This window comes from Metarhizium acridum (genome assembly GCF_019434415.1).
Source record: "Metarhizium acridum strain ARSEF 324 chromosome Unknown scaffold_577, whole genome shotgun sequence".
Lineage (NCBI taxonomy): Eukaryota > Fungi > Ascomycota > Sordariomycetes > Hypocreales > Clavicipitaceae > Metarhizium > Metarhizium acridum.
This window is the reverse complement of record NW_027094045.1, coordinates 580025-602836: the sequence shown is the minus strand read 5'-3', so window position 1 is coordinate 602836 and position 22812 is coordinate 580025. Positions and strand designations below refer to the sequence as shown.

The 22812-nt window shown below is 49.9% G+C and overlaps 8 protein-coding genes across 9 annotated transcripts; 6 read left to right on the top strand and 2 right to left on the bottom strand.

Moving 5' to 3' along the window:
• Window positions 1-465: 465 nt before the first annotated feature.
• J3458_021055 (uncharacterized protein) lies at window positions 466-1671 on the bottom strand. 2 transcript variants are annotated; one of them, XM_066122376.1, is made up of 4 exons: window positions 1462-1671; window positions 1178-1336; window positions 745-1115; window positions 466-692 (listed from the first exon to the last, which is right to left on the bottom strand). In XM_066122376.1, exons 1-4 carry the CDS (start codon window positions 1648-1650, stop codon window positions 656-658), a joined length of 756 nt encoding a protein of 251 aa, XP_065972630.1. In that variant the 5' UTR covers window positions 1651-1671; the 3' UTR covers window positions 466-655. The 2 variants fall into 2 exon arrangements, with proteins under 2 accessions (XP_065972630.1, XP_065972631.1); XM_066122377.1 differs by having other exon boundaries at window positions 1178-1671.
• A 2620-nt stretch (window positions 1672-4291) lies between these two features.
• LYS2_7 (large subunit of alpha-aminoadipate reductase) lies at window positions 4292-5068 on the top strand (the record flags this gene model as incomplete). The annotated part of the gene is made up of 3 exons (XM_066122375.1): window positions 4292-4433; window positions 4495-4568; window positions 4604-5068. 3 exons carry the CDS (start codon window positions 4292-4294, stop codon window positions 5066-5068), a joined length of 681 nt encoding a protein of 226 aa, XP_065972629.1.
• Window positions 5011-6314, top strand: LYS2_6 (large subunit of alpha-aminoadipate reductase). The gene is made up of 2 exons (XM_066122374.1): window positions 5011-5448; window positions 5504-6314. Exon 2 carries the CDS (start codon window positions 5626-5628, stop codon window positions 6289-6291), a length of 666 nt encoding a protein of 221 aa, XP_065972628.1. The 5' UTR covers window positions 5011-5448; window positions 5504-5625; the 3' UTR covers window positions 6292-6314.
• Window positions 6315-9745: 3431 nt separating this feature from the next.
• Window positions 9746-14656, top strand: J3458_021052 (uncharacterized protein; the record flags this gene model as incomplete). The annotated part of the gene is made up of 4 exons (XM_066122373.1): window positions 9746-9855; window positions 9918-10315; window positions 10369-10401; window positions 10533-14656. The coding sequence occupies 4 exons, from the start codon at window positions 9746-9748 to the stop codon at window positions 14654-14656; spliced, it is 4665 nt and encodes a 1554-aa protein (XP_065972627.1).
• A 187-nt stretch (window positions 14657-14843) lies between these two features.
• J3458_021051 (uncharacterized protein) lies at window positions 14844-16254 on the bottom strand (the record flags this gene model as incomplete). Its single annotated transcript, XM_066122372.1, has 2 exons — window positions 14844-16123; window positions 16234-16254. 2 exons carry the CDS (start codon window positions 16252-16254, stop codon window positions 15569-15571), a joined length of 576 nt encoding a protein of 191 aa, XP_065972626.1. The 3' UTR covers window positions 14844-15568.
• Window positions 16255-16729: 475 nt separating this feature from the next.
• J3458_021050 (uncharacterized protein) lies at window positions 16730-19024 on the top strand. The gene has a single exon (XM_007815045.2). It carries the CDS (start codon window positions 16769-16771, stop codon window positions 18647-18649), a length of 1881 nt encoding a protein of 626 aa, XP_007813236.1. The 5' UTR covers window positions 16730-16768; the 3' UTR covers window positions 18650-19024.
• Window positions 19025-19410: 386 nt separating this feature from the next.
• Window positions 19411-20471, top strand: SAM4_2 (AdoMet-homocysteine methyltransferase; the record flags this gene model as incomplete). The annotated part of the gene is made up of 1 exon (XM_007815046.2): window positions 19411-20471. Exon 1 carries the CDS (start codon window positions 19440-19442, stop codon window positions 20469-20471), a length of 1032 nt encoding a protein of 343 aa, XP_007813237.1. The 5' UTR covers window positions 19411-19439.
• A 608-nt stretch (window positions 20472-21079) lies between these two features.
• On the top strand, window positions 21080-21858 carry J3458_021048 (uncharacterized protein). Its single transcript, XM_066122371.1, has one exon. The coding sequence runs from the start codon at window positions 21326-21328 to the stop codon at window positions 21707-21709; it is 384 nt and encodes a 127-aa protein (XP_065972625.1). The 5' UTR covers window positions 21080-21325; the 3' UTR covers window positions 21710-21858.
• Window positions 21859-22812: the final 954 nt, after the last annotated feature.

Below are 22812 nucleotides of genomic sequence, written 5' to 3'. Positions count from 1 at the left end.
CTAGTGATGAGATACGTTGTCGCCCCAGTCTGAGGAGGTCCGACAAGCCTCTTTGCTGATAGACACGTCTTATGCCAAATAGACACAGCTGAACCCTTGTTGGCCTTGAATCCCATTCCGTTGCGCACATTTTATTCAAGGCCAAATCAAGCTAACTCGCGTTCCGGCCAGGCTTCCCGTGCACAATGTAAGATTTTCTACCTGCGCCATGCCGACCTTCGACCTTCGACTGCCGTGATGCCTTTTGCTATCTGGTACTATCAAATACCGATCATTCATGATGGAGACATTCGATAGCCTGAGCGCAGCACCCAACAATGTGTTGAATGGAATAGTCAAGGCAACCAGGCATGCTAACGAGCCTCGAAGTAGGCATGGACCCAGCCATCACCTAGACTGAAGCCACTGTCACGCAAGCACGAACCTTCAATAAGGTAAGAAAAAATGTTATGTATATGAATTGCTGTTAAATATTTGCTATGATGAAGAAACTTACATTCCATGCTAATACCGAATCACGCATGTGGAGTAAATTAAGAGCTTTTCATCTTTCGACTGACTGCAAATTTTTTTCTCTTTCTATAAACTGATTCATGTTTCCATGGAGTCCAAGCTAACATGATTGGAAGTCATTCACAGTCTACGCGGCCGTTGCCTACTCTTGATATGAAGCCAACTCTGCCGAATTCCAACTGTTCATGTTGTCAGTGAGTATCAAGGACGTAAATATGATTGCGCGCTTACCCGAGGTCTTTTCCACTCAATTCCCTCTGTGGGGATGCCACAAATTTGGCAATCACGTTGCCAGGTTGCTCGGGTTTTAGTAGTTTGCCCTGCTCGAATGCTTCGATGAAAGTGTCGTATTGTGCCTTGTCCATGGATTGCTGCCCTGATGATCGAATCTGCACTTGCATGTCTGTATCCACGCGTCCCGGACTGACGGTGATGCTCGTAATGTCCTTTTCTTCAAAAGCAAGATGCGAGGAGAGGGAGTTGAGCGCTGCCTTGGATGAACCGTATGCGCTCCATCCCGTGTATGGCTTGAGAGCGGCACCCGAAGAGACCCAGACAACGCATCCCTTGGTCTTTCGTAGCTCACCAAGTGCTGCTTGAGCCTAATGAGAAAGATTAGTACGAGGTGATTGACTAGTGTAGACAGCGCAACAAAGAAGTTTACCATGGTCAAACAGCTAAAGACATTGACGTTGTAAAGATTCTTGAAAGTTTCGATAGACGTAGTCTCTAATCTCGAAGACACAAGAAGTCCATGATTAATTACCAGCCCATTCAGTTTGCCAAACGATGCGACTGCAAGGCTGGTCAATTTCTCGGGCATCTGCCACGCATCATCAGCTCATGTTGTGCCGCATGCCAACGCCACCATTCACAGAAACACGCCGACATTCATTTCATCCACTTGCTCCCAAGGCCAGCACTCGGGAAGATGGGAATAAGTCATACCTCGGCACTGGTCATGTCCCCGGCCACATATTCAACTTGACCCGGGTACGCTTTTTTGATCCCTTCCAACGGCTCCGCCGAACGAGCCGTGACCACGACCTTGTGCGACTGCTCGAGCAAGTGGCGCGTGACGGCTGCTCCGATGCCCTTGCTCGCGCCGGTTACAATAAAGACCTTGGGATATGTCATACTTGTACGCGCTGTTATGGGTTGGGGGGTTTGAATGGGGGGAAGTTGCGCGGTGCGGTGATTTTTTTGATAACCATTGCGGGTGGCTCCGGGAATGTGGAGACGCTCGTTTCTAGTCCCGGCTGTGGGTATTACGAGTCCGTGTTAGAGCTGTAGGAATAGGTGCTGAAGCAGAATTCGTCTTGATCGATCTTGCAGTGGTGTTGAGTTGTTTATGCAGAGTCAAGTATGTTCTGTGCGGTTGTGGTCGGGGAGGCGGCAGCCGTGTCCGAGAAGTCGCAGATGCAGGACGATTGCGCGGGAGTTTTGCAGTGGAGTGAGAATGTACGCGTTTCGCGTTTGTCTGTGTGCGGTATCATGCTTATAGAATAGAGAATTGACACGAGGAAACTTTGTTGAGCTGTTTGGAGACGGTACCAGCTCGCCCTGGACGATGCGTATGTGGTACATAGTTTGGGTCTACTATCGCGAGTGGCAGATACTGCATCTGTCGGCTATATTGTGTTAGAATACAATGTATAGCTTGGGGATATGATGCACCAAGTGGTATATTTGGAGTTGTTGTATTAATATGGAAGGGCTGCTCGCTTTGAGTCATGATGGAAATCTGCATGAGCATGTATGAGAAAGAGTACACCGCAAATGGCATTGAACTAGGTCACTTTGTCTTTGAGATAAAGTGCGTAATGTGATTCTAATCGAGGTAGTAACTAGGGTATCAAAATTACGTTCAACCATTTAAGAGCACTTTGACCAGTGTTTGCATTGTATCTAAGGCAATGGAGATGGCGGTCAATCATGGTATGCTAATCACCGTCTGTGTTTGAGTTTTGTAAATAATAAAAGAAATGGGCCGCGCGGCATCTGCGTCTTATCACAAAACGACTATTTGCCCTCGGATTTTGTCAGATTCACACCTCGTCTCTTGGAAGGAGTTTCGGAACTTCTTTGTAGCTAATTCCAGGCAGGGCTCCTTAACTTGAAGCACGTGGCGTTTTAAAGGCTCGGTCGTGTTGTTTGAACATTGCAGGGCTACTGCAATCGCACAAACACTTGCAGCGTAACCGAGCTGCGATATTCGGTCTTGCGGATCTGTCTACACCAAAATAAATCGAGATCGGCTCCATTCGATATGACGGACGTTCCCGCGGCGTGGCCGTTAGTTGCTATCATGACTGCGCGCCAAGATCACCAGTTGCCGGTTATGCTTCCATAAGATTATAGTTGCATAACTTTTGCCGTCAATATTACCAATGAAGCCGTGTCCGTTCTATTCCGCCGAGCCCTTTAGCGCTTGTGAATTGTTTGACGATTGAGCCTAAAGTAGTTCATGAACGCTGGGGCTGCGTGCGTACTCAACCTTGGCTCTAGCTTGGACGAGCCTCTTTATATCATATCTTAGGTCCCCTTCCTTCAACCTTGATCACAAGATTAGATGAGAGCTGTCCCCAGGTGTGCGAGTCTCGGCGAAGGCTGACGCTCGGGCACGCTGAGCACCTGCCACAATTAGGGGCCCGAATTTCGGAGATGGCCTGAATTTTCAAGTCAATGTGACGCATCTTGGTCCGCCCGCTGATATACCGCCGCCCTGGTACTGCCGGATCCAATCACCCAACTCGATTGGAGCGGTTCACGAGATCTTCCACAAGAATGCTCGAGCGAACCCCGATAGGCCTTGCGTCACGGAGACGGCTTCCTCTACCACCCCTGAGAGGCGATTTACCTACAAACAGATCTATGAGGCGTCCAACATACTGGCCAACCAGCTCCACGACGCCGGCATCACCAATGGCGATGTTGTCGTCATGATCTTCGCCTACCGCTCCGTCGAGCTCGTGATTGCCTTGATGGGCACTCTCGCAGCTGGCGCGACCATAGCCGTGTTGGATCCTGCGTGCCCTCCGGCAAGACAACAAATTTACGTCCAAGTTTCCCAGCCAAAGGCACTTATTTCCTGTGAGAGCCAAGGACGAGAACGGTCCCTTCGCGCCGCTAGTACAAAAGTACATAGACGAGGAGCTATCACTCAAGACGAATGTTCCTGAAATAACCCAGTCCTCTCTTTACTAGCGGTTCCGAGGGCCGGCCTAAAGTAAGCGATGCGCCGACCTTGCCAGAATCTGTCATCTATCTAGTTGAAAGTATAAGGGGTCTAATGAGCCAACAACTACTCCAAAGGGCGTTTTGGGCAGGCATCACAGCTTAGCCAAGTATTTTCCCTGGATGGCCGAGCAGTTCAAGTGATCCTCGGAGACCAAGTTCGCATGCCTCTCCGGCATTGCTCACGACCCGATTCAGCGCGATATCTTCACTCCGCTTTTCCTCGGGTCCGAGTTAATAATCCCAGCTCGAGAGAACATCCAACATGAGAGGCTAAGCGAGTGGTTCGTGACTACAAGCCCAATGCCTGCCATCTAACGCCTGCTATGGGTCAGATCCTGGTGGGAGGCGCAACTGCACAATTCTCTTCCTTGAATGGGTCCTCTACGTCGGCGACATCCTGACCAAGAAGGACTGCGCTACTCTCCGCAAGTTGGCAATCAACGCATAAATCTGCGCCGCCTACGGCACCACCGAGACGAGCCGCAGTGTTTCTTACTACCGGATCAAGAGCCACGCCGAAGACCCGAATGCGTTGGAAATGATCGGCGACATCGTGCCTGCCGGAAAGGGCATACAAAATGTCCAGCTGCTCATAGTAAACCGGGATGATCCCACCAAGCTTTGCGGTGCCGGCGAAGTTGGTGGAATTGTGATGAGAGCGGCGGGTTTAGCAGAGATAAGTACCCCCGCCATGGCTTTTCAAGATCTCTACTTACATTTGGCCTTACGAGTATCTGGCAGACCCGGAGAAGAATAAGGAGAAGTTCCTGGGTAACTGGTTCGTCGACAACAAGTGGGTTGAGGCCGACAACGAGGTTGCCGACCTCGCCAACCAGCCCTGATCTCGGAGGAGGCTTGGGAGGGAAATTTGAAGAGCTGGGAGGCCCTCAGCAGCACGGAGAAAGACCTGGCGGAGCAGTGGGCGACGCTTATCCGCGGTCTGAATGCCAAGAATTCTCGACCTGAGTCGGATTTCTTCGAGGGCAGTGGGCACGGTCTGCTGGCGCAGCAGCTTCTCCTTAATATTCGCCAGAAGATGAGCACCAACTTTTCCATCAACTCGCTCTACTCCAGCTCATCTCTTGACGCGCTCAGCGCCCAGCTCGACCGCCTGCGTGAGGGAAAGGATGACACTGGCGCGACGGGGGAAGGCGAGCCTGCCTACGCCCAGTCGCTCGACAAGCTACTCGGCAGCCTGGATGCCAAGTATCAGACGGCTGGCCCCGCAACTCTCACTCCGCAACGCAAGACTACCGTCTTCATGACTGGCGCCGCAGGTTTCCTGGGCCTCTCACATAGTCAAGGACTTACTTGAGCGTAAGAACGTTGAGGTGATTGACCATGTGCGCGGAACATAAGACGTCCAGGCCGCCCTCGAGGGACTGAATAGGTATCTCCGCGGGTACGGTGTCTGGCAGGATTCTTGGGCAAACAGGCTGAGCGCAGTCATTGGTGACCTCTCGCAGCCGCGCCTTGGACTTGATGACAAGACATGGAACGGGTTGCCGACGCTGCGGACGTCATGGCAAGCCTTAGCTCTTCTCGTTTCTCAGCTCAACAAGCGTCCTGGATACAGATCACTACACTAAGCTATCGCAAGAGCAGACCAGCACGGGAAGAAGTGCCATCATGGAAGCAGCCGACATGATGGGCAGCCGCGTCGGTCTTGAAACTGGTTACGGCCAGACCAATTGGGTGAGTTAACTACCAGCCCCTTTCCATACGTCACAATGATTCTAATAGACTACAGGTATCTGAGCAGCTCGTCCGCGAGGCTCGCAGACGAGGTCTCCTCGGATCCGTCGTCCGACCCGGCTACATCCTCGGGACACCGCCACTGGTATTTGTAACAATGACGACTTCCCCATTCGCATGCTCAAGGGCTGCATTCAGCTGTCGAGCCGCCCGCGCATCGTCAACACCGTCAACGCCGTGCATCTAGGCCACGTCGCCCGCGTTGTCGTTGCAGCTAGCTTTAATCCTGTCTCGGCTAGGACTGGCACCAACGGCGGCGACGTCGGTGTCCACGTTGTCCACGTCACGGCCCATCCGCGCCTCCGCATGAACGAGTATCTCTCCACGCTGAGCTACTACGGTTATGATGTGCCAGAAGTGGATTACAATGATTGGAAGGCACAGCTCGAGACCTTTGTTTCAGCTGGTTTCGTCCAGAAGGACGAGGAACGGAGCGCCTTAATGCCCTTGCTCCACATGGCGACAAATGACCTCCCGTCGACTACTCGTGCGCCAGAGCTTGACGACCGCAATGCCGTTACAGTGCTCAAGGCCGAGACAGACCGGTGGACAGGTATCGACGAGAGTGCCGAAGAGGGTATCAGCCGGGAGACCGTCGGCCACTTCCTGAGGCACCTGGCTGAGACTAAGTTCCTGGCCTGGCCGACCAGTCAGGGCAGGGAGCTACAGGCCATTGGGGTCAACATTGCGCAGGCACAGGCGCAGTGGGGTGTTGGTGGCCGTGGTGGTGCGGCGTATAGAAAGGAAAATCCAGATAATGACACGCACTATGTAAATACATAAAATTAGAGGAAACAAAAAGTGGGCATCATCAGTCTTTGAAGTATACGAGCCAGCTTCTATTATCCAAGGGACTCGCGAAGCATGCCGCTCTTCATGCCCTCAAGCTACCGTGTCGGTCAGAATACACTCGTACGTTGGATGGCCAGAGCGCTAAGAAAGCTGTCCTTGCCAACTCCTGAGTGTGACGATGTTCTACTTGCATGGAACAGATGGGATTGACAGGATTGCCTTTAAAACGGACTGAAGATGGAACGTCAAGGCTGCAATTTCCAGACCGTATTGACAAATGTTGCTGAAGCACACGATAAAGACTGCCCAATCACGTAGCTCGTCAGGTTGCAAGCTTACCCCGGCGGTCAAACTTGACGGCTATCGTGAGTTACAAAGTATGAATCTTTTCAAGGCCAGGTCGCACTGATACTGATGGCTTTGAGCAGCCTTTACGAGGATATTAAGGATTTGGTATCGCCACGTACAATTCCACATGCGTCAATCGCATGCAGACCGAATAAGATGCTGGTCAATACTTCTATAGATTGAGCAAAAATGGATCAGATTGGATAGATGGTGACTTGCCTGTTGTTGGAATCGTCCCACGATGTACCAAGTAAGTGAATTGGGATACCTGAAGATTGGTGTGACAGTGGTTATCGGGCTTGATAATTGAACTATGGAACAAAGCGATCCAGCGCTGTGGTCATTGTCGAACGTCTCCCACATCCAGTTTATCGGTGCGCCCCTTCGGCTGTGAAGTTGCGCAGCTCAATCATCACTGCTACAATCTGGAAGCTTTCAAAGTAGGCCTAGGTAAATATGACTAGAAGTCCAGAAAGGATGGCTTTCATTTTCGGGAACTTTGCTTCCCCTTGACCATGAAACCTGAGCTGTGGGCTTAGCACCCCCAGTCTGTGTTCGTTGCTCTGGGAATGCGTCCCATTCTGTCTGCATGTTGAATCCAAGCCTTTGTCAAACACAAAAGAGCCACTTTTTAGCCAGAGGGACATGTTGAATTTCCCTATGATACCTCAGTTCATCGTAATCGAGATGCACTTTCCTGCTTTACCAAGTCAATCACCATCATCAGCCCAATGGACATGCAACGCCAAGCCGAGAGGCCTTACCGACAGTGTGCAGTAGATACGCCTAAGGACACGGCATAGCTAGTAGTGCGGCACATGACGATTGGCAAGCAGCATAGATTGCAACAGCAGCAGGTCCTGCGGCGAGACTCGCCGCACAAGCAGCTTGGCAGGTGGCGTAGGCGACGGGTCCAGCAACCGCGGTGCTGGAAAGAGTAACGGCGACGGCAACGATATTGATAGTCCTCATTCTTAGGAGTATGGCCTTAGATTCGGTTCGATGTGTAGTATTTGAAATACAAGCTGCGGGAGGCTTTGGCGGGACGAGCATCTTTCATATTCCTGTACCCGAAGGAGGAATCTCGATCTGAATCTCGATCGTATCGCCAGTATAGACAGTTAAGCTTAGCAAGGCAGAATGACCAATGGTCTTATTAGGTGGTTCATCCAAGTGAAAGACTGTGGGCGCCGAAACATGGCATTCGTTGGCGGATTGTCCGACGTGTTCACTATGACGTTGCGCTACTCAATTAAGCCGTGGTCCATATCTGGGAGAGAATGGTAATCGTATACTGGGGCCGCGGGATGAAAATGCCATGCTCGTTTACAGTTCCCTAGCTCTGAACTTTTGAGCTTGTACGGGGATTGGCTTGTTTGTATCCACATCCGTGGCTGATGCGTACAAGTTGCAAGACTGACACTGTCTATACTGCTCTACAAGATGGCGTCCAGAGGGTACTATCTGAGAAGCCGCCTATGGCAGGGGCACAGTGGGTAAAGAGTTGGATGCTTTGGTTGCTATTTTATTGACGGCGGCGAGTTTGTCAGTGTGTAACTACTCCCATTCCGTGCGGTCGGGGACAGAGGTGAAGAGCCGCCGGTGGTTCGGCGATGCGGATCCGGTCAGATGTGGGCCTCCTGCCGGCAGGTGGCGGAGAAGTCCCGTTCTGTTGCGGCCATGGTCAAGGACGAAGCCCTGGGACAAACCGAGCATGTGCTTGAGGATAAAAGAAATACTGATGGGTCGGGGGGCCACGCAGTCTTCCTAGAAACACGCGCGAGCTAGATGGCAATGATCCTAGCAAAGACACCCAAGCCAATGCGAATGCGGACAACTCGACTGCAAGGGTCTGGACAACTAACAGGAGTACGGAGTACGGAGTTACAGGTTTTGGGTCTTGTCTTTGGCCCCCGTGGGCCGTGTGCAACGAGGCTGATCCAATAGGCTTGGAAGGCTTCTTCCCCGAAAGCTGTCAGAGTCCATTACGCGCGTGTTTCTGCACGACCGGGGCCTCGGTCAGCCTCGCCCTGCTACGGGCTTGGATTGTGTCACACAAAAAGCGTTGCCCCATCAAATCCCCTCTTTTCAGCACAAATGGTGGAGATTCCTCTCGTCGCTAGCTTCACGGGGAATACCTTCCCGAGACATCTGCCGCTAACCAGTGAGACGAGCCATCTTCTTTGTGCTGTGGGCTCGTCTTGCAGCAAATTGGGATGTTGTGTAGGCCTTGAGACGTCCCGCACGACATGTCCCCGCCTCCCCAGTCACATAATAATACCGTTGACAGCAGGGGTCAACTTGATGAAATGGTCGAAACTGGTACACCCGAAAGCTGGGTCGCAGAAAACGTAGCACGTGTGAATACTAAAGTTGCAACGTCTAATGGATTTTTTCAAAGAGATGCTTGTGAAGGTTATTGACACACTACTTCTTGCCACAACTAATGAAGAAACACTGCGAGGCGGTCCTTGACAGGGTATATAGAATGAGGGAGTACCGCAGTACATTGCTGAAGCTAGACCAGATGAGAGGGGGGCTGCTTGATTATGGAGCAATTATCAAAAACATCGTACAACAGCTGGGAAAGTGCAACGGTCCGAAATTCACCTTTACCCACATGATAATGCATGGCCCAACTCTTATCATACTTTTACAGCTTGTCCATGTTGTTATTTTTAGTTATATTGTACTCTATCGGTCATAAACTCCCCGTCATTTAGTCACACGAGGCAGTAACCTCAACCCAGACTTGTTACGCAGCAGTTCTTGTTGCACGAGTTAAGATGAGTTGATCTTGTTACTGATTGGCCAACATCGAATGTGAGGAAACACTAGAGACATGTCCATGCAAATTTCCCCATGTTTGAAAGAAATGAAGTGCACAGACGTGCTTCGGGCCCTCCCGCATGCTAGGCCACCAAGTGTTGAGTTTGTCTAGTCCCAGACTGAATATGCCCCCTTTCTCGTGGAATCAAACTCGGAGAATTTCTGATACGAACGCACGATTCACCTATTCACACTCAATGATATACCGATATCTCATGAAGAACCGCTCAAGTTCCTGTTGTCACCAAAACAACTCTGGACTACGTATATGATGTGGTTTATCGTACACGCCGCATTCCTCGCCGCTTTCTTCCCAGAGTCTGCTCATGCGGATTCCCAAGATGATTTTGCCAACAACTTGTTTTCAGACTTGGGACCGTATGTTCTGGCAGATAACATTCTCCAACCATCTACACGAACGCAGCGACTGACGATTATAGGGTGCTGGCTCTTTTCGGCGAGAAGGTGACGATGCAATTCATGAGTGAAGCTATAGGATGGGCGGACAGCATCATCTTGGCCATGGCCCCAATTGGTATTCTTACCATTATTGTTGCTGCCATTAGGGTTGCCGGTCCCTTATGGCTGAAGGCTGTGGTTGGGAGAGCCAGGGAGAGCGTCGCGGCCGCTGAAATGGAGTTGATGTCTTCAACCTCTGAAGAGGTTTGTGAGCTCTACAACGGCCAGAGTATTGTTAGGTGTCAAGGGAAGCCAAACATATGGGAATTTATACTGCTTTTTACGAAGCGCAGAGACGGTGATCGACCAGATGAGCCCCCAATCGTTGAATTCAAAACACTTCGGCAGGCTTGGGGAAAGGACATCGTCGACGGAACGGGTATGTTGAGAGCTGAGCTATTTTATTCCCGTACGGTACTAACGCGACAGTAGACATGATAGGCTGGAGACGCTTCTGGTGGAAGAGTACGTCCTCAACTGTATCACATTGTCAATGCCGCACCATATATGCGCTGTGGAGCATGTAGATGAGTATAACGCGGCATGACATGCAGCAACGCCCTTCTGAGATTCCTCCTAACCCGATATTCTTATAGTTTTGGTCCCTTTCCGATGTAAAAACACGCATGCCGGCCGCAAAAGACACGATACAGAGACCGGACGCAACACGAATTCATCAGAGAAAGCAAAGACCCCCGCCCGATGGGATATCAAAGTAATTCGAGACATCACGACTTCTGCGCCAAATATAACTCTAAATAGCCACAACAATGTCAGCCGAGTTCCAGTCCATGTCACTGCTGTTTTCGCTACTCTACTTCAGGCTGGTTTAATTGTCTTCTTCGGTATCATAACGTATCATCCAGACTTCAAGGGCAACTATCTGAAAGATGAGCAACCTGTGGAGGACTCAGCGTTTCCTCTGGTTGCAAGTGGGACGGCGCTACTAGTTCTGGGCCTCTTCATTTGCGGCCATGTCATTGAAGCTAGTACAGCAGAGGATCGGTATAGGCCATCCGTTGATGGCGAGATAGCCCAGATTATGTGGATTCAGCGGGGTCAAACAGTTGGAGATCAAGTCTTCAGACCATACGCAACACTGCCAAAATCAAAGCGAATCGTCATTACTACTTCGCGGCGAAGGGTTGGAGAAAACCAGATGGAGACATCTGCTGCTAGTCATGCTGATACTGAGGCTCCTTGCGAGGATGGAATGACTCAGCCTGAGAACTTCAGTGTTGCAGCTCATGTGGAAGAGAAAGCATCCATTCTGGATCGAGTAGGCGGGAAGTGGAAGCGGAATCCAATGAGGAACTGGGTTGTCGAGCATATGGACGAGATAAAGACGGTTACTGGCACTGGCGTGAGTCTCCTTGGCTTCATCGTGCAGTTTGTTGGGCTCCGAAAGATGAATTGGGCCGCGTCTGTGGCACAACTTGCTGCTGTGCTCATCATGGTTGGAGTGAGGGCGTGGATTCGGCGAGGCATATCAAAGCCTTTGGTGCATCGGGAGCTGGCCCCGGATTCTGAGTTGGAATGGCTGGCCTTGGTTCTAGGCGGCATAAATCACGATGCTGACCCGTGTTTTGAGTTTTTGAAACCAATGTCAAGCTGGGGACAGAAGTCAAAGACACCGGGGAAGCAGGCACAAACAGACATACATACAAGGTCTTGGACCATTGATACAGACATAAACCAGGATGTTTATCCATTGAGTGTTGCAAGCAAACCAGGTAGCCGAATGGCAAATGAAACACCTAGGTCGCGGGCCCAGTCTGTTTTGGAGATTCATCGAGAACTTGGCAAGCTCTCTAATTGCCGGGGCCAATATTTCGACCTGGCCATCCGTCTTGCGAATTGCATGGAGGCAGCTATGAAGCTGCTGCCTGCATCTCAATTCAAGGGCGAGACAGCTCTTTCTTGGTTTATTCGGGCACAAGATGGTATTGGAGATCAACCCCAATGGATTTCTTTTCACATCAACCGCGACGCTGACTCAAGTCCGTGGAGACTCGCCGTTGATGAGGTGGCGTCTGCGTTGTCCCTCTGGGTTTACTCTGCACAACAATGTGCCCGCAAAAACAGGACGCCGGATACAAAAGTCAATTCCAATCACCTGAATAGGAATGATGATACATGGTTTCGGAAGACGGGGCCAAAGTCACCTTTGGGTCTTAGAGCACTGGGGCCGGGAAACGTTATTCCCATTGAGCAGCTTATCCAAGATCTCATGTGGTGGGTTCCTGATAATCTAGACGGAATCATTGGAGTCCGGGAGATTGGACGAGGTGACCCTGAAGGTCGTGTATCAACAATGCGAGTGGGCAGTAGCCAAGTGGTTGGTTACCCTTCGCTCCACGTCCAGCACATAATCGGGCGTCAATGTCGCGAATACGATCGGGTTTTTCGCTTGTCCAAAGTTGATGTGGAAAGTCGAAGACGGCGACGACTGGAAATATTACCAGAAATGTCCGAAGAACGCGATTCTGATGAGCTTTGGGAAAAGTCTCGTTATCCTGAAATTGACGAGGTAGAGTACATAGAGCCCGGCACAATGCTAGCTATCGAATCTTATGGCGACCTTGAGGACTTATATGCAAAGACGTTGCTTTGCTCGTTTCTGCGGTCCGTTGCCAAAACGTTAGATGAACCCTTGGAAGAACAAGAAGAGGTACAGACCCGGGTGCTCCCACCCGCTGAGACAAAAACACGGAACCAGGCGCAGCTTTGGCACAAGAGTATTGCCGAGCTGGCGAGTCAGATCCAACAGAATGGGCTGGGATCTTCCCTTGAAGCACACCTTGGCATCGTGTGGTCTCTCAGTCTTGAAGAAAGACTACCATTTCCAAAGCCTGTCTTTGATTCTGCTTTGTCAAAAGCAAGCGAATTCTGGAGGTGGCGAGATTTGAAAATGGCGAGGCTCCCATATCTGTGGCTGTGGTATCAGTGCAAGTGCTTCTGTTCGAGCCAACGACCAATTTACGCCCACGCGATAGCATGTTTGATAGAGCACCTCAAGGATATTCACCACCAGGAAGACATAGCATTTGTCATGCACAAACCAAGAAATACAACAGGCATCATACATGACTGGATCTGGAGCATTCTTCATGTCGAAAGCACAAAGAACCGTCAAGTCTTATCTCGGCTGTCACTCCTTTACGCACCTGGGCGACACCCATGGCCCCGGAATCTACAACCCATTGCTCTCACTCGCCCAGGAGACACAATCCGAGGAGAAGGCTGGAAAAAAGCCCTCAAAATCAGTGAATTGCATCAAAAGGTGCTGGATCGCACAAAGAAACTGGACTATGAGAGTATCCAACATTTTGGAGATTTTCTTCGCTTAAGAGATGCAACTGGGTGGACGCCTCTTCACTACCTCGTATCAACAAGAGAAGCTGATGCTGTCTACACGTTGCGACGAATCCGTTGCATCCCATCATATCAGTTAGAGATTGACAAGAAGGATCTGCGAGGATGGACAGCTTTGCACTATGCTTGTTGGTACAGCTGTCGTGACGCGGTGCGTGAACTGATCCAAATCGGCGCCAGCATTTCCTGTCAAGGGTTCGACGGCGCCTCACCCTTTCATTGCGCCATACGATATGATGAAAACGACAAGAACAATGACAACAGCAATGAGATTCTGGAAACTCTCCTTCACTGGCAGAAATCGGGAGTGAATGGTGGGACCAACAGTCGTCCACAGTCTCTTCTAGACCATAATGGGGATGCCGCAATCCACTTGGCCGTCCTAGCAGGCAAGCAGAGGGCAGTAGAAATATTGGTGGACGACAAGGACTTGTGCGACAAGAGAGGAATGACGCCACTTCACATCGCTGCTGCTTGCGGTAGGGTGGATATTGCCAAAATACTCATAAACAGCAAGGCTGATATTGAGGCTGGGAACTGGGGGAAAGGAACCCCTTTACACCAAGCTGTTTATTCCGGAGAGGTAGGCGTGGCGAAGTTTCTCTTGGCCGTTGGGGCCAATCTTGAGGCGAAGACGATGTCGAACAAGACCCCTTTACATGCAGCTGTTGAGGGTGAAAATGTAGACATGGTGAAATTGCTCTTGGACATTGACGCTGATATTGAGGCGAAGACGTCGTGGAATGAGACCCCCTTGTATATAGCTGTTGAGCGTGGAAGCGCCAAGATGGTGAAATTGCTCCTAGAGGCTGGGGCGAATGTTGAGGTGAAGACAATGTTGGATGAGACGCCTTTACACGCGGCTGTTAAGGGTGGAAAGGAAAAGATGGTGAAAATGCTCCTGGAGGCTGGGGCGAATACCATGGCGACGGATAAAAGCAAGAAAACTCCTTTGCACCTGGCTAGCAAAGTGGAGATCAACAAGTTACTCTTGGCCGCCGGGGCTACCATCGACGAGGTCAACATTACCGCCTTGCATCAGGCTATTTACAGAGAAGAGTTGAAAAGAGTCAAGGAGCTTCTGGAACACGGGGCTGATGTTAAGGCGCTGGCTATGAGGGATCGACCACTTTTACCCTTGGCTGTCAGGATTGGAAAGGCAGAATTGTTGAAAACACTTATAGAGGCCGGTGCTGACCTTGGCGCGGTGAATGAGGAGGGTGAAAATGCTTTCGAGGAGGCTAATCGGGAAGGAAAGGTAGAGTTAGCGCAGATGCTTTGGAGAGCCGGGGCCCGGGGGTCCGGATGGGCTCATAGCAGCAGAGGAATGGCTGAACTTATGTAGCATGCTCATGGTTCTTTATTAACAGATTAATACGTGACGTGTAATTGAAGTTCTCTGTTTACACTAGAAAGAACCTACAGCTTATAGCAGAATACATTTACCTATCAAGAAGTATACACTAGCATATTATGATATGAAGCGTGATAGCTAGGTATATAATCTGGTGAAACGTTTTTGCCTCTTACTGTAGCAGTATTAGACCATTTAAGTTCGATCTTGCAGAACTTTTATGAAGACTGACTATATCTTTGATATTCCGTCATCATCTCGAGCTCATACCTTGGCGCTCTCCATGTACTTTGAGCATCTTGTCATCTCTATGGAGGCTTTAAAATTTGGGCAGAATCATGGCAACGACGCCATCTTGTTCTAAGCCAGCTCCTAAACTGTCTAGCATTGCCAATACCACACAGCGTCCATGGCTAGATATAGTTGCTTGCCGACTTCTCCCAAAGTCCAATCCCGCTTAAGTCGTGTCTCGATGATTCAAGTCGGTAACCAATGGCTAGAAATAGTTGCTGTACAGTTGTATTTGTCCAAACCAGCAATACGAGCATCATTGCTGAGTAGAAGATGGATCACAACTCCCCGTCCTCTTGAAAAAGGGTTATTCACATCACAGGCTCTGTCATATGCAACGACGCAACTCTGGAAAAGCATATGCAGTAGTGTATATGATTCGGCGGTTTGCAAAAAGAGACTTTTCAGCGGTCATTGCCCCATTCGAAACAGAAGAGGGTTCTATCTTCCATGATGTGGAACGACCGCACTGGGGAAAAGGCAACCGTACAAACTTCACAGTTTATCATAGAGATTTGATGCCGATTTTTTGCCAGTATAGTAGAAGAGTGACTCTTTGTCGAGGGAGTCTACATGCCCGTCACACTCTAGTCTGAACTGATATTCTAGCTCCTAGGCTGATTTGTGCCGATATTTTTCAGGAGCATCTGGTTGGTTTCGCCAGTCTGCGGCCTGGAAAGCCCCCGTCTGCTTCTGGGTATCATATATTTCCATGACGTTTGGCGCAAACTCGAGCCCGAATCTGTAGAAACAGGCTTGATCGACTGCTGGAATGAGACATGCATCTACCATTGTGACTCGCGACCCAACCGTGAAGCCAGCCGTGCGTGTCTCCCTGGTCCCCATGAACAGGGCTTCATAGGCTCCAAGGCCATCCTGGAATACGCCCTTCACAAAGACAACCTCATCGAGCTCGCCCCGAATTTCTTTCACACGTTGGGCAACGCGAGAGTCGACCGGCGGCTGCACATCTTTGGTGATGATGTCCAAGCCCGCTGCTCCGGTTCGCTGACAGGAGGTAACAGCGGGTAGCGATCCAGAATCGCTCTTCAAAGTACTCCAGAACGGCAACAAACTGGCGGATAAGAGTTTCCGGCCGTTGGTATTGGTAACAATCCGTGTCGGGACGCTCGCGCCGGGATTTAATGCGCTTCGGTATTCTTCCCGCTGCCGCTCATCTTTGGGATTTGGAAAGGAAAGGGTGAGAGGAATGGATTCAAGGTGGGCTGCAACTATGACGCAATGGCAGCAAGAGGTTTAGTAGTAACAATACAAACAAGTTCCTCGTCTGAAGCCATGGCGAAATGTGGACGTGGTTGCGTCGTCTGATGCAACGGGACGGGATTGCACCAGGCCGCATGCGGCGGAGTGACCCTCTTCTCATGCATCAATCGTCCTGTGTATGTTGGTTCAGTAAAAACTCGTGTTGCCAATCAGTCGACGCAGCTTTTGACAGAGGGCCTGGATTTATTTCCTCGCTGGCAGAGTTGGAAGAAACTTGATAGAAATGATCAGTATCCGTCCTTGAAGTCATCTTTGGTCTTGGCCACATCGAGGCACGGTCCGCCAAGATAACGAGATACCGGTTGACATGTAGTTACTCCGTAACAACCTTGGAAGTTAATTGGGCCGTTATGAGCAGGGGTCAACTACTGTAGTAGTTTGAAACGAGCAAGGAAGGGCCTGCGCCCCTTTTGTTGGTCTTTGCGTTTTCTGCTTGAAATCACACGCAACATTCTTCAACTTGGACCTGCACTCCATCCTGTCTGGTCTGTTTCCCACGCCCAACATGCCTGTGTGCTCCCGCACAGCATGTTCCGAGCATCGCGTACGATTGCAACTTTTCTACGCAGACGCCAGTTGCTACGGGTCATACTTGTTGCCATCTCGCTATACCTAGTCTTCTGGTGTTGGCTGCCCTGCCTCGACAGACTCAACACCACAGAATGGATCCGCCACCATGCCGATGCGCGTCCGCGGCCGAAACCGGACAACTCAGCCCCTAAAAACCACCCGATCGACCATCTTATCCGAGACGCGAATGCACGCCTCGAGAAACTATTGACAAGACGCTCATTTACCCTCGAGGACTCTGCCGCCCGCTACCGAGAGCGCCGCGGTCGCCATCCACCTCCCGGGTTTGACCAGTGGTTTGCTCAAGCGCTCAAAGATGATGCCATCGTCGTGGAGGAGTTTTTCGACAGGATACACCATGACATCAATCCATTCTGGGCCATGCACCCGAGGGAACTGCGAGCGCAGGCCAATGCACACCCGCAAGTCATCCGAGTGCGAAGCGGTCGGGTCAAATTTGAGACGGATGACCCAGACCGCGTGCCCTGGATCAATCTATGGGCCAAGTTGGTCGAGGAGATGATGCCTCACCTTCCGGACCTCGACATGCCCATCAACGTCATGGACGAGCCCCGCGTGCTTGTTCCATGGGAGCAGATCAACCAGTACGCCAGCACGGAGCGGGCCAACAGAAAGCTTGCAGACCCCCAAAACACTACGAATGCCTACGGCGGAGTCAAAGATGCCGAGTTGAAGGAGCATCTCCACGACCCGGGATGGATCACCAACGATGCACCCAAGTACTGGGACCATGTGCGAGCGACTTGCTCCCCCGACGACCCAAGCCGAAACGTGTCTGCTTTGGACTCCTTCAACGGCCCTGTTGATTTTCCAAAGGAGCCACCGCCGTACATGTTTCGCGGCTACGTCCAAAACTTTACCCAAGCGCAAAACCCGTGTACGCAGCCGCACCTGCGCGGGATGCACGGCGCTTTTGTGGAGAGCATCAGCATGTCCACGACTCACAACTTGTTCCCGCTCTTTGGCGGCTCGAAAATGCCCCAGAACAACGAACTGCTCATCCCGGGGGCCATGTACCTCTCCCCGATGGAGTTTTACAACGGAGGAGAGGACCACGGACCAGACTGGGCCGACAAGAAGAACGGACTCATCTGGCGCGGGACGGCGTCGGGCGGCCGCAACAAGCAAGACAACTGGTGGCACTTCCACAGGCACAGATGGGTGCAGATGATGAACGCGTCCGTGCTCACCGCCATGGAACGGGGGGCCGAAGGGCAGACGTTCAAGCTCCCCCCCGGCGAGAGGTACTCGGTCAAAGCACGGGCAGACGGCAGACTAGGCGAATGGCTGTCATCCTTCTCGGACGTCGCGTTCGTGCACCTGGAGTGTTTCCCCGCCGTGCAAGACCGAGTGGGCACGTGGCCGTTTCAACACGACGAAGTCCGGAAGACGTGCGCGTACACGTCGCCGTTTATGGCTGTCCGGCCAAGCCTGCCCATGAAGGAGCAGTACAGGTACAAGTTTCTGCCGGATGTGGATGGCAACTCGTTCAGCGGCCGGTGGAGGGCGTTTTTACAGTCGACCAGCTTGCCGCTCAAGGCGACCATTTACGCCGAGTGGCATGACGATAGGCTTGTGCCGTGGGTGCATTTCGTGCCGTTTGACAATACGTACCAGGACATCTATGGAGTTTTGGATTACTTCTTGAGCCGGGACGACGAGGCGGAAGCTATTGCGGGACAGGGGAAGAACTGGACCGAGCGGGTGCTTCGGAGGGAGGATATGAAGTTGTACGTGTGGCGGCTGCTGTTGGAGTATGCGAGGGTGGTGGATGACGGGAGGGATAGCCTAGCGTTTGTGGGGGACTTGTTGAAATAGCCTGTCCTGCTGTACAGAATGCCCGTTTGTCTATTTCTTCTGTTGGTATAGTTCTGTTGGATAACGGGGGGGTGCGTGTGACTTTGAGGTGGCCAATTTGTTACTCTGTGCGGGAATCTGTCGTGCCAGCTTATAGATATGAATGATGAATTCTATGCCGGTGGCTTGATGTGACGCGTGGGATTGCTTTGCGCCAACGAATATGTCAATGGTAATCTAGGTCATCAAATGAGTCATCTAGCCGGGCCTCGTCATCTAGACGGTTCGAATTAGTTTGCAGGGTTCAAATTAGACGCTAGCTAGCTGAAACCTTCGCATTAGGGCCTTTTCAACGCCTTTCGAGGTCCAACAACAAAGAAGGCTTCAATTCTCTCGGGTTCATATGCTGGCCAAGTTGTTCATTCATTTAGTAGCTGACTTTGTGCATGTCTTCCCTAGAGGACAACCAGCGGCCGACTCAACTGGTAAACGAAGCCACTTCTGTGTTGTGAAGCAGAGCAATGTCAGCATAATTGGTTCTGGCTGTCCAAGTATTCGCTTTGCGGGACAAACCCCTTGGCGTTGCTAAGTACCCTTTTGCAAGAGGTTATCGCAATCTAGTCATATTTCCTGGCGCTGCTATTCTCTAAACGAATTCTTTTTCTTGGCCTTGTCCATCTATAAGATGTAAGTTGACCATCTGGGAGTAAAAGAACGGAAGCGACAATAACTAGTAAGTGAATAGTGGGTCCAATATTCCCCCTTCAAGGCCGAAACAAACCTCAACTTCTCATTTCCTCCGCAGCGCACCATGAAGCGTATACTCCTCTTGGACGGTGGCCTCGGCACGTCCCTCGAGCAAAAATACAACTTGAAATTCAACTCATCCAAACCTCTCTGGTCGTCCGACCTCCTCGTCTCCGACCCCAACACACTCCTCAAATGCCAAAGCGATTTCGGAGCCATCCCGGTCGACATTCTTCTCACGGCAACCTATCAAGTCTCCATTGAGGGATTTGCCGGCACCAAATCGCCCAGATTTCCCGACGGGATCTCATCATTGGACATTCCTCAGTTCTTAGAAACTGCCGTGGAAGTCGCGGAAAACGCCACGCGGGAGCATCATGGCACCGTGGCACTAAGCCTTGGTCCCTACGGGGCGTGCATGATCCCGAGCCAGGAGTACAGCGGGAAATATGACGACGCGCACAATTCACAAGAAGCGCTGTACGACTGGCACCGAGAGAGAATGCAACTATTCAGCAGAGTGCAGGGCTTGGCCTCTCGGATTGGATACATATCCATGGAGACGATTCCTCGAGCAGACGAGATCGCTTCCATGCGCAGGGCGCTTGACCAGGTGCCGGAACTGGCGGGCGTACCATTCTGGATGTCGTGCTTGTACCCGGGAGACAACCAACGTCTACCTAGTGGCGAGTCTCCGGAAGCCGCCCTGCGAGCAATGTTTGACCCCCGAGTGGCGAAATCGGTTCCGTGGGGCGTGGGCATCAACTGCGCCAAGGTGTGGAAATTGACGCCGCTGTTGAAACAGTACGAATCAGTAGTCCACGCGTTGGTACAGGATGGGACATTGCCTGAATGGCCGGCACTGGTTCTATATCCCGACGGGACAAATGGGGAGGCGTACAACACTGTCACGCAAGAATGGGAAGTTGCCGATGATGCAGAGGACGTGACCAGGGTGCCCTGGGAGGAACAGCTCGCCGAGGCTGTGAGAGGAACAGAGGCTAGAGGGAAATGGAAGCAGATTGTGGTGGGCGGGTGCTGTATGGCTAGTTCGCAGGATATAGCACGGCTCCGACAGGCTCTGCCAACGGCCTGAGACTTGCTGTGTACATCACCACGTGGAAATAGGAATTGCCACAGGCATGAAATAGTAGTATTATTGTACCAGCGCCCACATTACTCGTGCTTCTCTTATTCTGCTGAACAATGACAATTTATAGCAGAATATATTTATCCACCGAGAAGTATACGGTAATATGTTATAATATATTATAGTGTAAACAGCAATAGCGGCCCCTGGACAAATGCCCCCGATATCCAGCTCATAAGTATGCAAATCTTGGCTCTCTCTCTCTCTCTCTCTCTCTCTCTGGCCTCTGACACCATGCAATCTTGTACCAAGTTTGTCCATTGACAGACATGATGAGAGGCCATGGTCTCTACGCAAAAGCCCGGTCAGTTCTAGATCTTCTAAATGGAGGTAAAAGAATCAAATATAATGGGACTCACAAGGGCAGTGTGGACAATTTGCGTCGACCGTGACGCCAAGGACTAGATTCCTGGGCGCAGGACTACCGCAGAACCCGCTCCGGAACGTGTTTTCTCGGCGCCACATCTATGAGGATGCTCTATGTATTGGTGACCGCATGTGGCAGACATGATAAATATACCATCCGAATGGGCAGTTGTTTGGGTTCGCGGGGTGGTAAACCTATTGGTGTTCGCAAACTTCAACTAACACTGCTCGATATTTAATCGTAGGTAATGGTAGACATGGCTGATGAATCCCTTGACGGTGGCAAGCAGTAGCAGTCGACGTATTTTACCAAATAGGTCGAGTTGAACGTGAAGATGCAGACTAGATGAATACAGGAATACGATTCTCCTTTATAGCTGCTGGCTCTCTCCGGCAACACCCTAACCAGGCGTGTTTCTTTCCTGCCATGTGGTATGGCCTCAAAAAGTGGCCAACGGGTTTATTCCGTTTCAACAAGTTGGCTGGGTCTTGGTGTTGGCCGGACCAACGAACAGTTTTGCTACTCTCACCATCCAGCATTCCAGGCTACAGTCCTTGGCAAAGATCGGACATGTCCCATTTGCCAAAATGAAGACTTTACTTTAATGTGGACCGTGATGACCAGGCAACCGCCTCCTCGGGTCGTGTGCGTTTTGACTTGGCCTGCTCACCAATGGCTGAGATGCGACCTGACACCGCCTCATTTGCCCAGCTTGGAGGAGGACGCTTTTCCCACTTATCCCATGATTGAACCCCAACATTTGTCCCAAGTTTCTGTGACTGCGCTCCCGTTGCTTCATAACGAGACTGTGCCATAGCGAACCGAGTCATGTAATCCACGATCACTAGTATGCAGGCATCTCCGTTTTATGCCACAAGAGTGATCGGACCCACGTAATCCATGGCCACCAAATTCCACGGTTCCAAGGCGGTAATTGTTCTGGGATCAGCTCTTGGTAAGCGTCTCCCTGTCTGTTGACACACCAGGCAGGAGTAACAGTATGTTTCCACGTATACCCGTCAGCGACTAAGTGGACGATCCACTTAGTCAGCCACAAAAATATGAGACAGCCATAAAATACCGGGATAGCTATCACCTACTTTTATTCTTTTCACTATTAATTCACCTATTAAATACGATTATTAATTAGTGTATAACCGTTTAAAATCGCTCTTTTTTATTATACTTAATCTATTTAAGAGTAGCTTTTTGCCTTTAATAATAAAGGCTATTAATTTAATAATATAATTAAGAGCGCTTAAGTAGCCTTACTATATAATAATAATACTATAATAATAACCTTAAATATTTATATAAGAAGCTATTAAACGCTTTAAAGTTAATAAATTATTTATTTAATAAGCTATTAATACTCTTTTTATACCTTTTTAAGCGGTTTTTAGCTATTTATAAGCTATTAATAATAATAAAGATAAAGCTCTTATTACGTATATTATTTAAATGTAAAGAGGTAGTTTTTTAGCTATAAAATAATAAATTAAAGATACTATAAATGCTTTATAAAGATAGTAAGACCCTTTAAGCCTTTTATTATTTAAGATATAATATTCTAAATAAATTATAACCTATTTAAAGCTCTTAAAGACCTTAATTAAAGCTATTAATAAAGCTAAAAGGTTATTTAAAATAGCTAATATTAAAATTATTAATAGCTTCTTTTATTACCTTTATAATATAATAAATAAATATAATATTAGTCTATTAGAGATTTAAAATAAGAATAAAAGTAGCCTTTAAATTAACTGCCTTTATAAGTAGATTTATATTATTATAATTACTATAATTAAAAGATATTATAAGAAAGTTCTAGATCTAGTAAATAAAGAGTTAGCTACTCTTATAAGCTTTACTAACGCTATTAATAATTAAATTTCTTCTTAGCTAGTATTTAAGACCTTC